This window comes from Lytechinus variegatus, chromosome 15 (genome assembly GCF_018143015.1).
Source record: "Lytechinus variegatus isolate NC3 chromosome 15, Lvar_3.0, whole genome shotgun sequence".
NCBI classification, from domain to species: domain Eukaryota; kingdom Metazoa; phylum Echinodermata; class Echinoidea; order Temnopleuroida; family Toxopneustidae; genus Lytechinus; species Lytechinus variegatus.
Genome location: NC_054754.1, coordinates 308,150 through 332,784, shown reverse-complemented (window position 1 = coordinate 332,784; position 24,635 = coordinate 308,150). Strand labels below are relative to the sequence as shown.

Below are 24,635 nucleotides of genomic sequence, written 5' to 3'. Positions count from 1 at the left end.
ATGCCAGAATATCCATAAACTTACATGGAATTTGAAAAATTTGTTCACAAAATTGCAGAGAAAAGAAGGGGCAGCAAAAACATCAATAAAACAAAATCAAATAAGGCATAAACATTGGACCACCAGACAATCTAAATCAATTATGTTTGCAGTGTTGAGCATGTTTACTTGAAGCTACTGTTGCATCTAAATCCTGCAAAGCAGTGCCTATAGGCTATAGTACATGTATGGTGTAGAGTCAATTTATCCTTTCTTTTTGCCTTTTCATATTCAATCTGTTTTGACCTTTTAATGGCAGTGCAAATTTCTTTACATGTAGGGACCCTTTCCAGTTAACGGTTATAGTAAATCATATACACGCCTACATGTAGAGGAAGGCGGGGTAAGTTGTGACACTTTTTGCATTTTGCATGTTAGAATTGATATGACTAGTACTATTGTAGAAATAAGTACCTTGCCTTTAAATTTGATTCTTGGGAAATGTGTTTCACCTACATATAACTTTTGACCCCCACACTGAAAGTCATCGTGACCTTTGAAAAAAAAGATGTCAAATGGCTCAACTTGCCCCATATATGGGGTAAGTTGTGCCATCGTCTGGGGTAAGTTGAGCCACAAAAACTATCTACAAAATGTATGCGGGAAGAACCAGAATGTCAATTTTTCATTTAAAGTCTTTCCACTTGCTAATTCTCGATAAATTCTAACATCTTCTAAAATTAAATGAACTGTCATGTGAATTTGCTCCTTTCTGCCTGCATATCAATGGCTTTTTACATTTTTAAATTTTTTTTATTATACCATCACCATAAGAATTAACATGGCTCAACTTGCCCCATGTTGATTTGGCTTAAATTACCCCAGTCCAAACTTATTGCGATATTTTCACATCCACACATTTCTTATGCATTCATCATGTAAAAGAGTATGACAAGAATGAGAATCCATACCTGGACTAACAATATTGTTCATTTTTCTATAATATATTTAAAGACGTGTGTGGATAAAAAGCACTTATCTATTTCACACCCTTTTTTACTTTTTGGCTGAAATTTGTATTTTTCCCTCTGAAAAAAGTTATTTTTGTTCAAAGTTGGAAATAAAGTGGTTTGGTTAAGATTTATGCAATGGGTCATCAATACATGACACCACCACAATGTATGACTCATTCATATTAGCCCAGGGGTGGTGGCTCAACCTGCCCCTGTGCTCAACTTACCCCGCCTTCCCCTACATGTATTTGACCAAAATTATTACATGATTTAATAGAGCATTTTGTTTTATATTGTCTCTAACACCAAGTAATACTTCAAGCCATTGTTACACAGGGCTCCACACTAACCCATTTTTCTGCTGGTCCAACCTATTCATGTCGGACCAGTAGATACCCAGTTTTTCAAATTTTTACTGGTCCGAACCTAAAATCTACTGGTCCCCCAAAATATAGAAAACATTAAAAAAAGGTTATTTTTCTAGCCTTTCGTTACCTCCCCCCCCCCCCCAATGAAATGAAGGACAAAAAGAAAGCAAGTCAGAAACGAAGAAGGAAAGAAAGGAAGGAAGGAAAGAAAGGAAGGAAGGAAGGAAGGAAGGAAAAGAAAGAAAGAATAAAGAAATAAAGGAAAGGTAAAATGATAGATAGAAGGAAAGAAATAAAGGAAGGAAGGGAAGGAAGGAAAGAAGCATGCAATATAAAAAGGTAAAAGAATAGATGAAAGGAAGAAAAAAAGAAAGACTGAGAGACAATGAAAAGAAGAAATAAAAAAGGTAAATAAATGATGGGTGGAAGGAAGAAAGAAACAAAGAAAGTAACGAAGAATGAAGGAAAGACAAGGGTAAAAGGAAGGAAAGAAAGAAGCGAAGAGATGAATATAAGATGGATGGTCTCAAGAATTAAAGAAAGAAAAATATCAAAAAGGAAGGACGGAAGGAAGAGAGAGAAAAAAAAGAAATAGCGAAAAATATTTTTTAAAAGGATAGAAAAAATGAAAGAACGAATTAAAGAAAACAAGGGAAAATAAAAAAGAAAGACAGTAACAAAAAAATGAAAGAAGAGAGGGAAGAAACAAAGAAAGATTGAAAAGAAAGAATGAAGGAAAGATAGGAAGAAAACAGAGGAAGAAAGCTAAAACTATCATAAATAATTTATCAATTTCTTTTTGGCTCAGTTAAAATAGCTACGAAAGCCCGTATGAAAGAAAGTCAGAAACCAAGTGTATCAACACACACACACATGCATATGTGGTGCTAATATGTATTCAGACGATATCACCCGAAACTCCCGATCTGTTTGAACCAAACAGAAGTGAAAATGTATCCTTTTACTGCTGACAAATGACAGAGTTACTCCAATTTTTAGGAAATATGGACATCATAAGAGCCTTTCATGAGTATGAACCGTGAATTTTGACAGTTCTGTGAGAGATTTCTGCCAGAGTTTAGCCAAGCTTCGTTCGCGCAGCCAGTAAAGAATTTACCACCTGGGTTGTGTGGCTGGCTACATGTACACTGTATCTGCTCTAGTAGCAATTACGTGCGATTCATTCTGTGTGTGAATGACAGAATTTATCGGGATGAAATGGTTTGCAGTGAATTTGACCATTTTTGGAAAAATTATTGGCCCAACAATGGTTTTTATTACTGGTCATGTCGGACCCTTAAAATCTTGCTATTTTTGGAAAAATTACTGGCCCGACAATGATATTTTTTACTGGTCATGTCGGACCAGTAAATTTTCCTATTTCTGAAAATCTACCAGCCCGACAGCGATTTTTACCGGTCTGGGACCGTCGGACCGCCGCTAGTGTCGAGCCCTGCATTGTATATCAAGGAATTTCAAGAAATGTAATTTGTTTCATATTTCAGTCCAAATCTTAGACACTTCAGCACATTGTTTCTATCTCTTTTCTACAGAAGGAGCATGTATTGGAATGTTTTATACCAAACTGGAAAAGTTTGCCATTACAAAATATGATGCTATGATGCTGAGTTTGTATGGAAATTCTCCTAACTTCCAGTCTAAGGTGGAGACTCAAGGGATAGAAAAACAAGTTGCAAATACCGACTTATTCAAGTTTAAAGCTGATACATGGACATCTGGATGTTTAAAAGCGAATGATTCCTGCATTGTATTAATAGATATATATTACAGATAATTTTGGGCGACACAGAGGTAAAGGAAAGCACATTATTCTTAATATCAAAATAGATGTTAGAAAAATCAATATTATCGTGCCATGTGTCTCCCTGAGGATGTTCTTCCATTAAATTGGCTTCTTGTTCTACAAATCATTAAGAGAAAATAGATCCTTTACATTTAAACCTTTTCCAAAGAAAAATCTTCTGTTCTCATTTTGCCATCTGTGTCAACAATGTGATTAATTTGAAAAATGTTAACCTTTGATAAAGGTATTGTTAAAAAATATTTGGTTTTCACTATGTATTTCTCTGAATTCCCTTTCTATTAAATAATTCCAATATCCAAAAAATTCCAAGAAGAGGATAGGAGCATTAATGTTGAAAGCTCAGGGATTAGAAATATGAAGAAATATCAAACTCCCTCGTATAGATCTGAATATATGTTGGAAAAATTGTTGCCATTTTGTTTCCTTATTTCCACCAAGAAGTCTTTTTAATCCACATAACACGATGAGCACAAACCATGCATTTAAATCCAAACCTCCTGCATCATAATTAGTGTATTATGGATGTTGCTTTTGATCTTAGCATGACCATTCTAAAGGAAATTAAAACAGATCTTCTCTACCTTTTTCGAACACCCATTGGGGTTACTGCGGCTGCGAAGTGTTTCACCCCAGCTCACTGGATCCGGACCGGATCGGCCAGAAGAGATTCGGGAATTTAATGATTATTAATAATATTAGACAAAATTGGAATGAAGGAATCAATACATACTTACAACTTAAGCCACAATATTCACAATCCTCAAAACGAAGAAGTAATGTCCCAAAACTAGGCAAAAATGGAGGGATGTTTTTCCGATGTGCATTAAAAGTCATTTGTACAGGAACCAATGGAGGATCGATATAGCCTTTTGACGAGGCAACGAGATGAATTTGATTTTTGTCAGCAAACAGGCGAAAAAAACAAAAACAAACAATAAAAGAAAAATAATACTTAAAAAATAAAATAATAATTGAATATGCGTAATATGTGTGAATTTTAGTAAGTTCGCATGTTCATCAGATTTGCCAATAGCACTAAAGTCCATATAGAAAATATAACTTAAGGCCCCGACAAAAGGCTATCATTCGATGAGTCGGAGAAAGATTTACATGAATATTCATGAGTCTAGTTCCGTAAATTCTTGCTTTTCCCTTTGCCTGATTACCAGTCAACATACGGCTTTGGTTTTTTTCTTTGAAAGAAATAACATATTTTCTTTTGAATTATTTGTTTTTTCTTTCTTTCTCCTTCATTTTTTTTTCTTTTCTTCTGTTCTATTTTATTTTCCTTTGCCCTTTTTTTATTCTCGTTATTTTGTTCCCCTACCTTCTCTTCATTTTTGGGTCGTTTTTTTTTAGTTTTTGCCTTTGTTTTTTTTTTATTCTTCATTTTTTTCCTTCTCTTTTTTTGTCTCTAATTTTCTTCTTGTCTTCTTTGTTTTCGAGAGATAATACTCATGGTGTTGTACTACAAATTTTTTATCATTATTATTATTATAGAAATCTACAGATATAGGTAAATAAACAAGCGAAGAAATAAATTAATACTCATATATTAAAGGAATATTTTCAGGGGCGTACCCAGAATTTTCCGTGGGGGGGGCAAATTCGTCTGCCCAAAAATTTGACAAAAAAAAAGGGGAGGGGGCACAGTTCGGTTTTAAGACCATTTTTAACATCACAAATTTTCATTATGCTTCTCAAGGGGGGGGGAGGACGAGCCGGCTTTGCCCCCCCCCCCCCCCCCCGGATCCGGCAGTGAGTTCGATGTTTTTAATGTGAATTTGACAAGCAAAAAAAGGTCTTCAACATAAAATTGGAGGTCGTTTCGTATCAATTTTCTTTAGAAGGGGGGCGATTAAAAAAACCTATGCTACTGCCATGGTGATTAGAGATTATCAAAGCGGCAGAATTTTTTTTTAATCATAATTATTTCTTCTTTACAATATCTTGATATTTATTTTAAAAGGAGGCAAAGTTGTTTTTAAGTATGTCCTTTCATTTAAAATCATATTCATTCCTTCCTAATTGCTATAACAAGTGAAAAAGATGAATAACATCAATAAAATCAGGATTCATATTTAAGAAAATCGTTAAGTTATTCTAAATGTAAAATTAGAATCTGTAACTATTTCTTTAATATCTCATAATCACAAAGGGAATAATCATAATACAGACTAAAAGTTTCTACATGATCTAGATATCTCTTAATATAATTATAAAACGCAATCATGCTATTCGTAAATTTTATTTTGTTCAGTATATAAAACACACACACACACCAAGAGAACAGTCATGCTCCCCCCCCTTCCAATAAACAAAGCATAAAAAGAATGAAAAGGAGAAAGAAATATAAGTTTATAACAAATGACAAATAAAAAAAATATATATTATAAAAACACAGAATGTAACAAAATAGAAATATATATGAAATAAATTATTTTTTCATTAATACAGATTTTTTTTCTTCAAATTAAAATGATTTTTTTTTATTGAATTACATGCCTAAATCACGATTTAACTGAATCAAGGCGACTTGCCGAAAGTTTTGACTTACATGCATATTCATTAAACTGTTTTGTAAAGGCAGAGACGTCATCTTATGAATATATATATACGCATGCGCAGAAACTATTTTCACGTTCTTCAAACATGGCGATCTCGCGATTGGAACAAAAGTCTGAAAATTGACGTTCTTTCGAAGGATTTCTTGGAATTGTATACATCAGTTTTAATTGAAAGTTAAGCTGATTTAGGAACAGTTTGTTTAGGTAAGATTGATATTAATTGTTAGATTTTTAATTCATTATTATCACCGGTTTTCTAATGCCAAACATTGCGAAGTTTTGTACTCCGGTGAGAATGCATGGAGGCACTCAGGACCCCGACACTGTCTGTAGACGTGTCGGGGTCCCCGGGGCAACCATTGGGGTACAGACATTATGGAAAATACATGTAACAATTTTGATATTCCAAAGGCTTGAATTAACTGGATTTTCCCAAATAGGGTTAAAGCCCATTTATTCTATCATCCTAACATTCATTTTATCTTACTCAGTACTTTCTTTATAATGTGCATGCTGTGTGTTGCTGCCCTCTATGTTAAAATTGCGCAAGATAGTACGTATTTTAGAGCGTAAAATGGCAGCCCCCATTGAACGTCTTTCCGAGTTACCTAATGATAAATTATCAGTAAATTTGCTGCTGATTTACATGTTTCCACTTTTTTTATACTAATTTGAAAAATAATTGGAGGATAATTGTTATTTATCCAAAAGTTAATGAAATTTACTGTAATTTATTTTTTTATTTTCGAAACAACTTACTGCCCGATTGGGTAATGGACTTAAAGAAATGTTTGTCAGCACGTCATATTCACTTGCAACAGGCAAGTAGTTTTGTCGCGTCCTGCAAAGATTATCCAGCTCGAATGAAGTGATGCCTTAGCAAACTTTCATGATCCGAAATAATTTTTCCTGTAATGTAGCATCTGACTGTATACTATTAAGCCCTTTAATGGTACAATGAAAACTTTTGGAGGTAGGAGTTTTGTTGTACACTGTGGTAGAAAGCTTGCATTCCTCAAAATTTCAGACATCAAGAAAATTGATTTTTATTTCGTTTGATTTTTGGATAGTGAATTTGATACCAGGATGTTCTTCATTGAAACGATTGAAGACAGAATCGAGTTTGAGCTCACCATGTGGCCAAATCATGAATATAGTACACTTTAGGTTTCTTTGGACATTTAGTAAGAGACTGTTCTTCCAGCATGGCTATGAATATGCAAGCGTACGATGGTGCATATTTTGTATCCATGGATTTCAATTACTTGGGTCTGTAGATATTACCATTGAAAAAAGAAAGTAATTGTGCTTAAGACAAAATTCCGCCAACCTAGTGAGATCATTGCAAAGAGTGTCTTTTGACTTGTGCTTAGTGAGGAAACTTCTCATATTTTATAAACCATCCCAATATGGAATGTTATTATTCGCTGCACTGGCTCCCTATCGAAAATCGGATTATCTTTAAGATTTTGTTGCTCGCTTTTCATAGTATTCTTGGATCAGCACCACAATACAGTATTTCATTTATTAATCACTACAGACCAAGCAGGTCTTTGCGCTCATCCACTTCTGGCTTCCTTGTCATTCAAAAAGTTTCAAAATCTTGGGGGGAAAGATCAATTGCTTTTGCATGCCCCACTTTGTGGAATAGCCTTCCTGAAGGCATTAAAAAATGTACCTCTGTCGAAACTTTCAAATATCTTCTATAAACTTTTTTTATTTAACTCTAAGCTCTTTATGCGCCTTGAGCACTCTACGGAGTGGATTTGGCGCTTTATATAGTCACATTATTATTATTAACTAGTTACATGTACATCCATAGTGACCAGCAAGCTTTTGGGATTGATAATGGAAGAAAATTTATTAAGGAAATCAGTCATGTCTTGTACATAGCTCTCAAGTCAGGATTAAGAGTAAGCTGACATAGGCTATGTTTCTGAACCGACGTGAGGCAATCCCACAACATACATTATAATTTAGGAGATTAACACATTTCCATAACTACAAAATAGAGACAAATCATTTCGGATAGATCCAACATACGGGGGGGTGGTTTCATCCCACATAGTCTACTTGACTAAATTTGTGTTAGGAACTTGTTTCTTGGACTTTTCTAATGCCTTAATGAAAACCACATGTTTCTTAATTTGACTTCAAATGCTAAATACTAAACGTATACCAAAACTCTACACACTGGCAGCTTTACCAACAGCGTGTAGTGCTCTAAGGTATGTGATTCTCATACACAGAGCTCGGAAAGGAAGGGAAGAGGATAACAGTCAATCAGTGGCCAGGAATTCCCTCAACTACGATGGTATGGGGATTCTAACTTCTACATGTATGTGTGAAGTGGAGAGAAACTTTCTCGTTACAGGTTTTCTTTTGCACCTGGCCATGAAAGGGAAAATGGTATGCCATGTAACAGAAAATTTTGTGGAAAAAGGGGGGTCCCCTCCGAAGCACAAACCCAAGGCCCAAAATATACAGAGTACCCACCCCAACACGTAGAGGGTTGGACATTCACATTTCATAGAATGGCCAAATAAAGGTATTGTGACATACTTGTTGTGCCGCCATTCGATCCTTGTTCTGGAGTTGGTCCCTCAAATTGGCCACATCACCTTGCAACCTTTGCATGTGTTCATTGACCCCAGGGTACATCTGAGAGGGCTCATCTCTAGAATCTATCATTACAGCAGACGGCTCAGGAGGAGACCTTGGTGGAGGCTGGTGATGATAGTAAAAATAATAACAACAATGATGATGCTTCTTGATGGACAGCTTCTCTATTTGTTGGACTTCTACTTTTATTGGTCAGAGTGAGACTCCTTTCACCATGCCAGCTACAAAATTACATTAATATGAAAAATGATATGATTCGCAAGGTACATGGATTTAATAAAGCTTCTGTGTTTTCATGAGTAAAAGTCACAATTTTCATTATCACCTGCTGGTTTTTGGCATGCTGGAGTTGACGTCTCAATCTTCCAACTTCATCCCTCATTCTCATCATCTCCTCCTCATCAGTACCTTTACCCTGTAACACAAAAACACATACATTTAATATTTAACCATTATTAAACTGGGGGGGGGATCAAATTGATACTCTCATCAAGATTAGCATTCTACTAGCTATACAAAATGAGTTAAAGACAAAAACATACAAAAAAAACAAAAACAAATTAAGGGCAAATTTCATATGCTAATTTGCATAATTAATTTTTAAAAATCCACCCCCTGGACATCCACCACCTTAGGACAACTACCCCCTAGGACAAATACCCCGAGGACATCTACCCCTGGACATCTACCCCCCACTGACATCAACCCTCCGGACATCTAACCCCCCAGACATCCACCTTTTTCTAGATCTCAATTTTTCTTTGTTCGCGCTTTGCGCTCTTTATCAATCTGGTCCAGGGGGTAGATGTCCTAGGGGTACTTGTCCTAGGGGGTACTTGTCTTAAGGGGGTGGTGTCCCGTGGGTGGATGTCCGGATGGTGGATGTCCAAGGGGTAGAAGTCCTAGAATCGTTTCATACATGTAAATCTGTTAACAGCGACTCTAAGAACAACTGGTGAAACGTTCTTACGCGCTGCATAATCACAAATGAACTATGAAAATACTTACCATGATTTTCTTATTTACGAGATAACTGGATATACCCATTTGATTTGCTAGTTCATTACGATTAGCTAGCACGCCGAATAAAAGTACACAATTTTTCCTGCGCGTGCGCAGCATCTCCCTACGCACGCACTATCCCAGGATCATCACGCAAATTGGCGTCCATATCCTCTTAAGAGCCTGAACGCAGGATATGTTGCCACGCAAGGCGAGGGGTCGGTGGGAGGGTTCAAATGAGTATATCCAGTTATCTCGTAAATAAGAAAATCATGGTATTTTCATAATTTACTATCAATAACTGGGATATACTCATTTGATTTGCTAGACAAACACGGATTCAATGTGAAGGGAGGCATGTCTAGACTAAGAAGTGCGTAAAAATAGGGAGATGAAGACACGAAGGCCGCTGCCTTAAGGACAGAGGAGGCAAACAAGACCTCATGCGAAGTAAAGTCCTTAAGAACAAGGAAGTGAAGGAATATAAGAGCGTCAAATAGGCGGGTTGTACACGACAATTCCATAGAAAGAGCCCAAGAAGAATGATACTATAGTATCATGGGCCCTCGGCCTAGTATCAGAAGAAGAACATCATCACCAACTGACTTGATCGTTTCAACAATCCAGAGTGAAAAGATGTCTCAAGAAGCTGCCGCAAACGGCTCGCGCGGCAAAACAACCAACTGCACAGAGTTGGGAAATGTCTGATGAATGGCAAACAAGGACCAGGGTTAGAAGTCACACCTAATCTAAGCCAATACCGGCAACGGTTCGGGAGTGATGCATAAGAATGCAAAGCTTTGTACTGTAAATGGTTACATATAAACAGATACAGGAGGGAACTCGACTGATAGACAAAAGATACCCAGAATACCGACCCAAGAGGCAGTTAGTCAAGCGTCAAGAATGACCGACAGGTGCCGTGACGGACTAAGCCATACAAGCTCAACATTTGAAAAGAACTCTAGAGTTTGTAAGATTCGGATTTTGTTGAAAATTTCAACAAGAATCGTGATCGGAAGACTGAAGCTTGTACGGTTCAGTAAGTGATCAATCAATCAATCTGAGAAGGCAACAGCGGGGCTAATAAAAGCCACGGTAGAGTCACCAGCTTAATAATTTAAGCCAAGCCGCAAACCATGCAAACGTAAGCAATGCGAGAAATCCCAGAAGCCCCCGCGTGGGAGAAAGCGCCCAGAATTCGATATCTGTCTCAAATGCGTGAGGGCAGAACATCTGCAGAATTCTGATAGAGAGCTGTGGCAGAACGTTTCCAGCGGACCGATAAGGACCTGGAACGACAGAGAGTAAGGTTGAAGAAAACCACCCGTAAGGCAGTCAATGTGTCGAGAAAAACGACTGAGTCCCATCCTGATAATAAGAAAATGCCACGGACCTGCTGTCTATGTAGAATAGAACAGTCTTGTCAAAACAGCTCAACCGGGCGTGTCGGAGAAATAACGCGGCACGCATCACGACATAACAAGTGTGATAGACTGAGCGATCGAGAGAGAATCCCGGATTCCCTTTCTCCCGTACTAAATAAAGCACCCGCCAGAGGGTGAAGCGCCCGCGGTAGAAGAGGTGGCTTGGCTGAAGCCATCATCGCCGAGAGGGCCCGTAAGGCTAGGCTGCGATGGATGTCCGCTGAGCGGAGAAATCCCTAGCAGCAGCAAGCGTACGCCAAAGGTGAGCTGGCGAACAATGTCTCTGTCATGATCTTACGTGTAAACGACAATCAAGAGATGCTCTGAACCAACAGACATCGCCAGACATGATACCTCAACAGTTACGTTCCCGACGGAATCGAGTGAAGTAACAACGGCCCTGTCCTATCAAGGTTAGGGACGGAAACTGGCTAAGAGTGTCGAAGTCCTCGCTTGAAGAAACAAGCGGAGGAGTAAGGCGACTTGAGGAAAATAATTACCAACATTTCCCTCAGTCTGCGGTGAGAACCAGTTGTTTGTGAAAACAGCCACAAGGCCTGGTTTCTCTGGTGATCGTAAGAGCAAGCAATTGGCGCCGGTTGCGACAGCGTAGAACAGTCCGATATTGGTAAGATAAGGAGTTCTGAAAAGCTGCGGGGGGCGGCAAAAATGACGCCATAAGCAGCGGGGGATGAGAATCTAAGTTTCTAAAATAAGAACTCCAGTGAAGTAAATCACTTTCATGGAGAGACTCATCCACAGTCGGCCCGAGAGAAAGCGGGTCGTGGTGATCGTGGTAAGACAGGCATAAGCATACATCCATCCACGATTACATCATCCTCGGTCGCGCGGTGACCATGGCCACATGCATTGCATGGAAGGAGGATAAAAGCAGCATGCGAGGCGACTTGAGTGTGCCGAGTGAAAAAGCTTCTAAATAAGAAGACGACTCGACAAACGGGCACGGTAAAAACATCGACCGTAGCCCACTTCACACAAGGAGGAAGCTTGACCCACATAGAGGGCAGTCTATAAGATAGACTGTTAGAGCTCGACCGATGGCCTGGCGGCGTAAAGTTTGGTGTAAACTCGCTGACCCGGCACGATGGGTGCGCCCAGAAAGTAGGCATAGAAATGCTGACAGAAAATCCTGGGGCTTTAAACAAGCCTGAACGCACGTACACTGCCAACAATCTAATGAGATATACAGCTGTTTCTTTCCTCCGAGATGGTGCTTACCCGACCGGGAAATACTCAGGGAACAGCTGTGAATGTCAACAGGAGGGGTATCTAGCAATATAAATAGCCGATTCCCTCCAGGTGTTCGGTGCGGGTGCTGCCGGCGGTGTCCGGGGGGACGACCGATGATGGAAGCTCGGGCAGGGCTCGTACGAGCCGCCCGAATACGAGACAAATAGGTTAAAATAACCATAATGCACCGGGTGGTGAAGGCATAGCGATTACTAAGCACAGGAGAACTATTAATCGCTGTGACATTCAGATCCGATATTCATGCTCATAAGCTCGGAGAGCTACGAGATAGTGAGACATACCGCTTAGAGGTGATGGTGCTCATATCGGAGTCGCCCTCTCTACAGCAGCGATCGCTGGAGGACAGGTGTCTGTACTAGCCCGGACTCTAACCTTACAAGGGTAGGAGTTAAAAGTAAAGACAGGGCACCCTTACTTTCGAATAGAAAGTGAGGTTCAGGCCAAAAGCTGACGGTCCCGTTGCCTGGGCGTGATAGGTTGCCCTCTCAAAAGCAGCCAAACATTCTCATGAGAAGGACGGCATGCGGTATGTAAGAAATTCTTACCTCCAATCTACAGGCCCCCTTTAAGAATGGAGAGAGTTACCGCTGAAAGAGCCGTTGCCGTACGTGAAACTTGATGTAGAGGGCGAATTCAAGAGTACCTGCATATTAATGGGGGATACCCATGCAGGTAAACTCGCCAATGGCTCCCCGGAGTGCGGGTTGGCGGGAGAAATCTCAACCAGCGATTTCAAGAGCTTGCCGACTTGCTTGGTGAGACCCATACGACGGCAGCACCTGTACATAGAGAATTCACCTGTGTGGGTGAAAGGGCCGGCAATTTCATAAAAAAAGAGCCGGCGGTTGGTGCGAGGCTGCCGATGAAGCTCGGCCGCCGCGTAGCCTTATAATAGGCACCTTTCGCAAATCTCTACAACGCGAGATTAGAGTCGGGTAACTCAAAAGTTAACGATTAATCATAGACTCAAATTTCTAGACTGATTATACATTACAGTCAATACAATCAAACGTAGAAAACTGTTTTACAATCATTGCCAAGCTTTGTGTTACAGGCCCTATAGATCTTGCTTTTCGTGTGCAAAGCTCTTTCATACGATACCAGCATGCCATGCCATTTGCATGCCTAAACTCGCGGCGGGACTGTACCTGTACGTATCATGGCTATGACTACAGCTGGCTGGAGACATGCAAAATGTACATTATGACATGGATAAGAAAGTGTTTTTTCAAACAAATCGAGTACATATTGAGTAAGGAAAAACTTACCGAATTAAGGCTTAGATATATATAGATCATTACAGTCCATTGAATCGATATTGCATTTAATGTGCATTATTTGTGGATCACTGGCAATTGATCACCTCTCAAGCCGAATCATTTCCCATGCGTTGACATGTACACAGCATGCAACAGGCCATAAACCGTCTAAATTTGCAGAGTTTTTTTTCTTTTGCCAGCACCTTCTACATAAACGATATGCCTTTAGCACACAATGTAATGGGCAGTATGTTTTACTTTTCCGCAAAAATGGGGGGTTTGCCAGGGGGTACACTTCCATTGATGAGTGGATACCAGGCGCGACCATGGGGTTTCGAAAAGCACCCTAAACAAGGGAAGGTCTTTTCCAGATTATGAAAATGAATCTCTCAACAAGTATTTGGGTTGTGACACCCTACAATTAGTGGAAATATATCCTTTTTAGTATTTTAATCATTGTTTCTCACACCCATAGGCCTATACGTATACCCACTCTTTCCCTTTTTACGTGTGGTCGCGCCTGGTATCCACCATTCAATGGAAGTGGGTCCCCCGGGCGGCCTCTCGAGCTCTGGGAGGAACCAAATTAGGATTTGGAAAGTCGTCCTAAATCAGATATATCGCTGTTACCATAGTAGCAACCAGAATTTTGCACACGAAACGCAAATTGCATGTTTCCGTTCCAGATGCGAAACGAAAAAAAATCTCATGTCACACAATTTGCATTACAGGACGGAGATTTACGACCATGACGACGGGCCCAAAAGGAACTACCGTTCTAAATAAGCGTAAGCGTCCTCAAACGAAAGGTCGGGAATGACGAAGAACACGAGGGTAAGAACCCGTAATGCTCGGGGACGTATAGATGCAACCTGTACGGATGCAACATCCAGCCATCGGTCACCGAGAGCTTGCCGACATGTTGATGCTTGAAAGCCATATGTCGGAAGCACCTGCATAGAAACGGGGATCACCGTGTAGAACAGCGTTTCAATAAATGCCCGGTGTGAGAGGACAGGTGACTGCTTGAACCGCACAGTGCTTAGCAAGGCGGCTGAAGCTGATATGAAGTGTGGGGGAATTACCCGCACTGCTCATGGGTGTGTGAAGCAACATGAGAGTTGCGACGCCTGACCAACAATTATTGGGAGTCTGGTGACATAATGGAGGGCGACGCCCGTATGTCGATAACACCTGTGTATTAGCGGGGATTTCCCTTGCAGGTGCGTGAGCCGGCGAATCATGATATTGCCGTTGACTCTCCGAGGTGCGAGATGGCGAATGTCTGCTTGACCTGCCCGGTGCTCGACACGGCGGTTTTAGCTGACAGGGAGCATGAGGATAAAGATCCCTGATACTCGAGGGCGTTCTGTTGTAAACATGAAGTTACGATGCCTGGCCATCGACACAAGAATAAGAAAGAAAGGTCTGCCCGCAAAGCGGGATTAGTGACCTAGAATTTCTTCTTCTTCCTCTTCTGTGCGGCCCCCTCCGGGGGGGCAGAAGAGGGCACAAGAGACAGGGAGGGGGATGTGATATCTCGCATGAGAAAAGTCACCCAATCTGATCAAGCCGTTCAGGCACAAGAACGCAATTTCATGGTTCCACCTTAAAGGGCAGGTGGACGTGATTCCACGGTTCCACCCTGATCAGTTAATCGTGAGATTGACGGGGTCGAGCTCATGTGTCTCTAGCGACTAGGGGCTGGTAGCCCTTTGCTAATGCTCCCTGACGGAGACTGAGAAAGCATCAAGCCTAGTCTGTGCCAGGAAAAGAGTCCCACGCTCTTAACCCGGACTTGTCGGACCCGATAGCCGGTGAGTCAAGCAGCCCTGGAGGAGTGAGGTTTCTATACTAGTACAACACTCCCCAAATAGGTTCAGGTCCCGTCGAGGGAGCCTTGGCTATCACCTTTCAGGCACATGGCCACCGCGCCACGGTTCCACACTGAAACGCTCGGGCACGTGGACGCGGTTCCACGGTTCCACCCTCTCGGGCACGTGCACGCGACTCCACGGTTCCACCCTTCTTTTTCCAGGGCACGTGGACGCAAACCACGGTTCCACCCTATATAGAGCCCAATGCAAAGGGTCTCGCTCTCTTGCCCTCATACTCACCGCCGCTGATCACAGGGACAATACCATGTCTGGTTCTCTCCCAGCGGCAGGTTGGAGTCATCAAGAGATGAGTCGAAGAGCACATCTACCTGGTAAGTTCTTAACCTGAAAGAACAAAGTAGCGGTGAAAACAGAGAGTTGGAGGGGTAGGTGGGCAAGAAAGGTGACAAAACAAGATCCCTTCCAGAAATTATTAATGATAAAATTAATAAGTCAGGTAAATAACAGGATCACCTTCTTAAACATGAGTTATGAGAACAAAGTTAAGAAGTTTTTTTTTTTTTTTAATTACACGAGCGGGCAGGGCTCGACATGACATTAATTAATTAAAAACAGAAAACGTCTAAGTCCAAGACGAAGAGCAGGATCAGCTAAGAAAAAAAAACACAAGGATTTTTTTTTTTTTTGTTCTATTGACAAAGGTCGAAAAAAGAAACAAGTAATAGGCGGCAAAAATGACGCCCTAAGCTGATCTGTGAGGAAGTAGTAAGGACTCACTTCCTTTAAACTGGAAGCCGGAAACTAATTAGCGAAAACAAGACGCTAATAAAGATCAGGAGGGCTTCCCAAAGTTTTAAGAGAAAAAAAAATTTTAAGACAAAAAGTCCCCAAAAAATTTTTCATTTCAATACAAAATAATTATTAAAATTAATTAATAATTAAACAATTAACCAAAAGGTTAATTAACAATTGATCAATTAATCAATTAAGAATAAAAGATTGATTGAAACATAAGAGAACAATCAACCGACTCAAAACAAGAACAACGACAAGTTGAAAACAAGTTTGAGAACAAATATAGGGCGACGCTCCTACCTGTCCAGCATAGCCTAAGCTGTGGAGAGGGAAATAAAATCAATTCAATTCAAGACGAGGCAAAGGAGCAAGTCAAGAATTAAAAGAACTATAAGGAATTAAAAAGAAAAGTGAAGCATCGCATTAATGCCCGCGGCACGCAGTAGAGCGCGGAGCTATGGGATAAGGAAGCGGAGCAACCCGTCTGTGTGAAAACGAAACTGACTGTTCGGACCTCACACAATTTAATTAAAGAAAAACGTGAATAAATAACACGAAAGCTCCACGCAGAGTAGATAAAAATGAAATCAATCAGAAGCCGAAGGGCAAAGGATTGAAATAGGTAGTAAAAATATAGATAAATATGTCAACAACGGACACTTTAAAAGGGGCAAAGTGGGAGTGTACTTAGCTACGTCTGATCACGGCGGCAGGCGAAAGTAAAAGAGGAAATGGACGCCTATCTGTGTGATGATCTTGGGATAGTGTGTGCGTAGGGAGATGCTGCGCGCGCGCAGGAAAAATTGTGTACTTCTATTCGGCGTGCAAGTTAATCGTAATGAACAAGCAAATCAAATGAGTATATCCCAGTTATTGATAGTAAATATTAATGGTGAATATCATTTACATGTACCACAAAGGTTCACCAATTGTTCTTTCAATGTAAAGCCACTCTAAACTTACAGCTTTATGAATTGGCCCTCGTAAAAAGTTTTAACCTAAAAGACTGAGGAGGGCCTTAAATAGAGATGCCAAACTCTTGCCGTAAACAAGTGGAGTACCTCTGGCAGTCTCTCCTGCATTACGCAATTCAATATAGCAGCAGTCCTGACTTTGAAAACAACTATAAAATACAAAAAACACCATTCATTTACAGTAATAATTGACAGTAAATGACATTTGACATTGATCATGTGACCTAAGACTTGCGCAAGATGTTCAGTGATGCAATTCAACAGTAACCCCCCAATATACGTACCTTCGACCTTAGTCATGCGACCTGAAACTCAGGCAGGATGTTAATACTTGATTACTCATATGTTCAAGTTTCATGAACTAGGTTAATTCACTAAGTTATGGTGACATTTCAAACACTTAATCTTGGTTAACTCAATGAGTGCTTCGTGCACGCTACGTATCCTACTATAACATGCCACACTCGTGCTCGCACGCTTACTATTGATTGCTTTGTGCTTGCATTGTTTCCTACCCTCGCCTGCTTCGTGCATGACTGCGCACATTCGGAATCACAATCATTGTTACGCCGTTTTGCATTGTATTGTGCATCGCATGCACGCCGTAATTAGCACTATTGTGTGCAGTGCGAACTCTGCTTTCTGACAGATCAACTTACTCACGCGGCTTACATTCAATTTTTTCGAGTATTTCTACATTTTTTACAAGATATGGCTCCGCCTCTGAGAGGGAAGAGACCTACATGTAGGTTTTTTGATCCATACAAAACACTCCACAAAATGGAACTACTTGATACAATTCATATTTTAGCGGTAAAGATAATAACCAATCCATATAATGAGGACACCATTATAAGGGGTATGAAATTTCCTACAACTTTACTACACAATATTTCGTGGATAAACTAATCGTTAGAGAGTTACAAGCAATTGTAATCATGACTATTGAAAGGAGTGAATACGACTCGCGATCCAAAAATCAATGTGGCACAGGGGGGTTTTGTGGCTGGCACAGGGGATTAGCATCGGATTAGCACTGTGGCGTTGGGTTAGTAGTGTGCGTGGCAAGTTAAGAGTTAAGACTTCAATGTTGACAACACCGCAACTGCTGTCAATAAAGTGGTGCTATGCAAGCACGACAAAAATATGTTGATGAATAATGAAAACATGAAAATTTTAATGCCCAAATCATATGTATTACTTATTATCAGCCATATTTTAGTCATGTCTTTCATCTTGTTTCAAAAGAATGTTTCTTCATTTATGCATTACATATATTCTTGGCCTCTTTTAAGATATTCTGCGACTCATGAGTCTTTCTGAACTCTACAGTATTGTTCAGCCGACTGATCAAATCCAAGTAAATCTACTGCCAGCTACAATCCATGCTTGCTTCATTTTCAGAGCTTAAGATGCATTCCTTTGTTAGAAAAAAAAGAATATTTTTTTCTGTGGTGACCCATATTTTTGTTGTGTGTGATTCTCCGATCGAAATAGATATGTTTTTTTCACTTTCTATCCATGCACAAAGAACGAGAACTACGACACCAGGTCAGCTGTGGCTGCTTACCTTGGACTGAAAACTCTGCCGTACTGGTCCAGGTACCCAGGACTATGGTTCGCGCGAGTGGAAGTACAGTTCCTTATTTGCAATATTATGAAGCAAGAGACTACATGTACAAGTTCGCTCATGTTATTAGTTCTCTGCAAGCCAAATTGGCGCAGGAGATTCAGGATTTCATCACCAGCCCTACAAGTCCAAGACAGATACTACAAGCTGTAAGCGGAGTAAGTTTTGAGAACTGTTTCTGAAAATTAGCGTCTCAATGCAAAAGAACCTGGTGATTAGAAACCTTCACAACTCTCATGAGACAGCTTCTTGGCAATTTGACTCTCAAAGAGAGCATCCTCAAACAGCTGTTCCTTCAGCGTCTATCCAACAACGTGATGATCATACTCACCTCATCCTCTAAAGCTATTCTAATCCAACAAATTGCCATGTTGGCAGACATGATTTTGGAGGTCGTTGCCTTTTGTTTCTGATGTGCTACCTACATGTATTCTTCCCAAAAACATTGTTTCTTCTGCGTCTGTTTAAATGTTATTTCCACTTATACACTGTACATGTATGCACAAATTTCTTTAAAAATGTGTGTGCTCTTTTTAACATAGCTGATCCGATCAATCACAACTCTTTGTATGATGGGCCCCTGCCGTCGTCTCCTTCTTTTGCTTTCCATTTTGTAATCAACATATAATCAACCTGACCATGAAGCTATCATGTTTGAGATCTTCTAACCTTGTTTTGGTCTTTGTCTCTCATTGCCATGTCTCTCATCCTTGCTTGCATCTGTTCTAGGTGATGTCTCAAAGACTTTGCCTCCCATTCTGCCTGTTAAAAAATAATAAGCACCATACCTTATTGGCCGGAATTCACAAAGGTGGTTTTGAAAACCCACTTGAATCCATGGTTTATGCAGATTTCTTGTATAAATTACGCTTAATTTAGCGTGTATCGGGCGCGTGTATAAAAAATGTCCAATGTGATGCATGCTTTTGTCAGTGTGCCAAATTGATGCCGGTTACCATGGTTAGATACGCTAGTTTATTCATGAGTGGACTCATGAATAAAAAATGTGGACTCATTAATAAAATAGCGTGGATAACCACGGCAACAGGCGTCAATTTGGCGCACTGTGACAAAAGCGTGCATCAGCATTGGACATTTTTCAATATATGCGGTAAAATAAGCGTAATTTATACATGAAATTTGCATAATCCATGGACTGAACTGTGAGTTTTCAAGACCACCTTTGTGAATTTGAGCCATTATCTTTCACTTCCAAGTTATCAGAGTTCTATTTCAGTGTATTTTGTTTTTCAAAATTAATTTAGCACAATACATGTATTGCTGCTACCATAACAATTATTATGAATATTTTGAAATTTTAAGTGTGCAGTATAATACAGGTACCAGAGTGCAGCAGAGTATATCTCTATATTGGCTGCAATATACAAAGTCATCAACCATATCATTATTATCACATACAAAAATAAGTTTTAAAACAAGTAAATTACATGTAACTTGCATTTAAACCTAGTTTTTCCAATATTTCTTAAGCTGTTAACAATTTCATTAAAAGCATGTTGCCATAACAAAATTCTGTAGTGAATGTTCAATATAGATTTGCTCTCAGAAAATTAACTAGAATTTTCAATAGTGAAGAGTTCAGTTATCAAAACAATTATTCTGAACCTGGAAGAATGCCTTGTTGTTTCATACTCATCGCTCCTAGGCAAAACATTTCCTCTACAAGAACGTCAGTCAATACAATGCTCTTGAAGGTTATGACTATGGATGACCTTTTGACTGACCTTGATGCCCCTTTCATTTGCCATGAAGATTTCTTTTAATTTCTCTTTTGTGCTACAATATAGAAATATACATATTGTGGTCTGGTCCTAAATATAAAGAAATTTAAGGCCTGCATATCTTCAACCTTTTGCTGGTAGCGTTTGGCCCTCTCGGCTTCCTGTTGTGCCTGTCTCATCCTCTCCATCACCTGTACCTGTAATCCTGCCAGAGATTGCCCTACTACATCACCCTCTCCCTGAGGTCCCACTAGACTCTCTTCCTTGACTTGCTCGGTTGCCATCATATTGCCAACATGGTTGATACGCTGAGCTACATCTTCAGGTTGGAGGGATGAGTTGAGGAGGTCGTCGTACTGGGCTTGTCGGTCACGGAGGCGGTTCCTCATGTCTTGGTTGGCTTTCTGTAATAATCATTTCAAAATGAAATTAAGGGGCAGTTATAAGGTGGGTAAAAAAAATAACATTACAAGGGCACTGCACAAATTCCCTTCACAAAATCTTCTTGGTTTTCTTTCTGTAAAAATAATTTCAAATTGAAATTAAGGGGTAGTTATAAGGTGGGTAAAAACAACAAGTGGAATGCCTCTGGCGGTCTCATCTGCATCACGTCAGTCAATAAAGCAGCAGTGCTGACTTTGAAAACTACTAGAACTCGCACAAGATGTTCAGTGATACTTGGTAACTCTTTTTTCCACGTTTTATGAACTAGACCAATACACTTACAGAGATATGATGGTAATTCAACAAATACCCCCTAACGTGGCCAAAGTTCATTGACCTCACATGACCTTTAACCTTGATCATGTGACCTGAAACTTGTACAGGATGTTCAGTGATACTTGATTACTATTATGTCCAAGTTTCATGAATCAGATCCATAAACTTTCAAAGTTATGATGGTAATTCAACAGATACCCCTAGTTTGGCCAAAGTTCATTGACCCTAAATGACCTTTGACCTTGGTCATGTGATGTGAAACTCATGCAGGATGTTCAGTGACACTTGATTAACCTTATGTCCAAGTTTCATGAACTAGGTCCATATATTTTCTATGTTATGATATTTCAAAAACTTAACCTTAGGTTAAGATTTTGATTTTGATTCCCCCAACATGGTCTACGGTAAGTTCATTGACCCTAAATGATCTTTGACCTTGGTCATGTGACATAAAACTCAGGCAGGATGTTCAGTAATACTTGATTAACCTTTCGCCGCTGTTGGAAAAGCGGCGCCTATAGTCTCACTCTGCTATGCAGGTGAGACAAAAACTTATTATAGATTACAATTCCCCTTAGTCAAAATAAACAATTTTTTTTTACACAGACTACATGTAGCTTCAATAATCTTTGCGAAACAAATGTCAATAATTAAGAGATTAATTCAATCATAGAGAGTCTATAGCCCCTCACATCAATTGGTTTCAAAATCCAAAGTCACAAAAGGGCAAAAGAAAGACCAATGAAAATGAGGTGGGATTAAACAATCTTTTCAGTTTATTACATGTCCTTCACTGGCATGTTTAATGATTGGCTAAATTTCAAAGAAGCTAAAGGAAATTAACATCAAAAGTTTAAATGAATTACACAGCCACACAAAGCCCCATTGGGATGTCCCAGTAAGCGATAATCTGAACACTGTATCTCACTCAGCCACACACAGATAACACTGTTAAGATCATACCCAAAGGGTGTGTGGCTGTGTGATTGCTCCAATCATTTCAATTTTAACTTCCTGTAGATTCTTTTGTGATCAAGCCAATAACTGTGAAGGATCTTTGTGATAAACTGGGAAGTTTGTTTAATCCCATCTTATTTTCATTGGTCTTTCCTTTGCCCTTTTGTGACTTTGGAACCTGAAACCAATTGAAGTGATGGGTTATAGCCTCTCTGAGATTGAATTAATCTCTCAATTATTGACATGTGCTTAGCAAAGAATATTGAAGCTAGCCTGTGTAAAAATATTGTTCATTTTGGGCGCATAGAATTTGTGCCATGCCTTTCTAAAGTTTGATCAGTTTCTTTTAGAACCCAGTTTAGTTTATATTGACTTCCAATTTTCATGACTTTTGACTTTAAATTAGTAACCTCGAAAACATGATTGTTATCATTTGATTACCAGTGTGTACTGGTTTAAAAGAATTTTCATGTATTTAAATGGGATACATGTAAGTGTTACTTTGCAATAAAATTGGCAACAATTATACAAAGCCCTAATTTGTTTTCTGTACACTTGATATTAAACATACTGTCAAGGAGAAGATGAAGTACATGTATGCTTTAAACAAATAATCCTAACCCGCCTATCATGAATGTAATGAATTGTATATCAATTGTTTTTACCCGGTTGCATATTGTGATCAGTCATGTATGAGTGACTTATGAATCATTTACACTGTAGTTCAGAGTGTACATTTTCAGTCCTTTCTGTGATCAATGCTTGAATCCCATGACTTACATGTATGGCTAACTTTTCTGAGAGATGAGGTGATATGTTTTCATTTTATACAAAATTCTGATATTTGTTGGTATTTTTCTTTTCTGACAAAAAATGAAAAATAAGAATCTAATTGCAACTTCTGTACCACAGTCAATGAGGAAACAGAAGTCCGTTATTAATTCATCTTAAGCTGCTTGTGAAAGAGTACATGTAGTATTGAATGGAATATGTAGAATGTTATCTAATCTCTCAGAAAAGAAACTAAGGAATTAATCAACTGTACCTGTGCCTCTGCAAGCTGGTTGGTAATATTTCTATTCTGAGCCTCTGTTTGACTACCCCTGGCTTGTCTTCTTCTTGACTGCTCTGATAACTGCTCTAGTTCACTGCATTGAGCTTTTATCTCCTCTTCTAGTGCCTCCTTTTCAGCCTATATTTACAAGGTCAAACAGGGACTGAGTAAATAATACATGTATGTATGTCTTGAATTATAACAACGAGTTATGCAATATTAGTGATTTCTGCATAATTTCATTCAACCCTATCTAGGCCGGAGTATTTGGGGAGTTCCTATGGCCGGGGGGGGCCTCCCAGGCCCCCCCCAAGATCTCGGCCGTCGACCGCACGGTCGCGCCGAAATTTGGCACGCGGGTTGCCTGGGACATAATCTACAAGATTGTATAGTAATTTATTTCACGCGAATCACTATTAAGTGATTATGCTAATTTATGCGTAATTAGTATGCGAAATCTTACTTTTTCCTCTAACTCCCTAAATAAAGCTCCAAATGTACTAATTTTTGGTACAGAAACTCTTTGTGGTGTCCTTAGCAAGTGTACATGAAAAAATTGGTGATAGCAAATCATTTTCTTATGTATTTCCTTGTTTTTTTGACCTTTTGTTTTTCATTGTTTTTTCAATGAAATTTGTTGGGGACTCTTCTGTGATCATAAAATGAATACATTTAGACTAGCAAAACTAAAAATAATCATACATTTATGTATTTTGGTTGAAAACACAATTTGCATTGACTTTGTACACGAAATCACGTTTTTGAGCAATTTTCGGTCTGACATGCACTTACATAATGTTGCGTAATTTCAGAACCACGTACCCGGGTGAAACAAAATTGGTCTCAAAAGTTGCACAAGACTTGAAAGTAAAAAGTCAGCGAGCGGCGCGGTCAAAAAATTTTGCACGGCGAAAATATCGCGCGATTTGTTGAGGGGGGGGGCCTCCGAGGCCTAGATAGGGTTAACATGTGTTAAATTAGGCAATCCATGGACTGAGTAAATAATACATGTATGTATGTCTTGAATTATAACAACGAGTTATGCAATATTAGTGATTTCTGCATAATTTCATTTAACATGTGTTAAATTAGGCAATCCATGTTATGTATCAATGAATATCAATTTCTTACCTCTGCGGCCCTCTGTTGTCTCCGAAGAGCATTCTTAAGTTTATTAGTCTCTTCAATGGCAGCTTGAAGCCTAGCATCGCTCTCAGGGTCTGACTTGCTTTGCGGCTCCTTCCTCTCAGCCTGAATATCATGAAGAGCATCTTGTGCATCTCGTAGTTTCTGTATTGGGGTTTAGTATATGTTTATACATACATGTAAATATTATATCGATGAATGAATTAATCAACTAACAAATAACTAATCTACATGTATGTATCATTCATTTAATTGATTAATACAGTGATCAACTGACTTCCAGTCAAACACCAATCAATTATTGATCTATACACAACAAAAAAGTAAGTCCCCCCTTAAACAAACATCAATAATTTCCGATCCAATGCGAGTTTTTAATATATTTTTACATGAGCGTGTAGGTAATTTTATAAGTTATCCTCTGCGTAAATGTTGTGGACAAATT

At 39.3% G+C, this 24,635-nt stretch overlaps 1 protein-coding gene across 1 annotated transcript in view; it reads right to left on the bottom strand.

Annotated features, from left to right (window-relative positions):
- LOC121428611 (cingulin-like) overlaps positions 1 to 24,353 on the bottom strand; it is a 79,804-nt gene extending 55,451 nt beyond the window's left edge. The window contains exons 1-6 of the mRNA XM_041625371.1: positions 24,176 to 24,353; positions 23,036 to 23,182; positions 20,442 to 20,717; positions 19,241 to 19,333; positions 8,700 to 8,789; positions 8,315 to 8,479 (exon numbers count right to left, since the gene is read on the bottom strand). Coding sequence (XP_041481305.1) covers positions 8,315 to 8,479; positions 8,700 to 8,789; positions 19,241 to 19,333; positions 20,442 to 20,702 — 609 coding nt within the window. The 5' untranslated portion in view covers positions 20,703 to 20,717; positions 23,036 to 23,182; positions 24,176 to 24,353. The remainder of the gene's footprint in view (positions 1 to 8,314; positions 8,480 to 8,699; positions 8,790 to 19,240; positions 19,334 to 20,441; positions 20,718 to 23,035; positions 23,183 to 24,175) is intronic.
- Between the last annotated feature and the right edge of the window lie 282 nt (positions 24,354 to 24,635).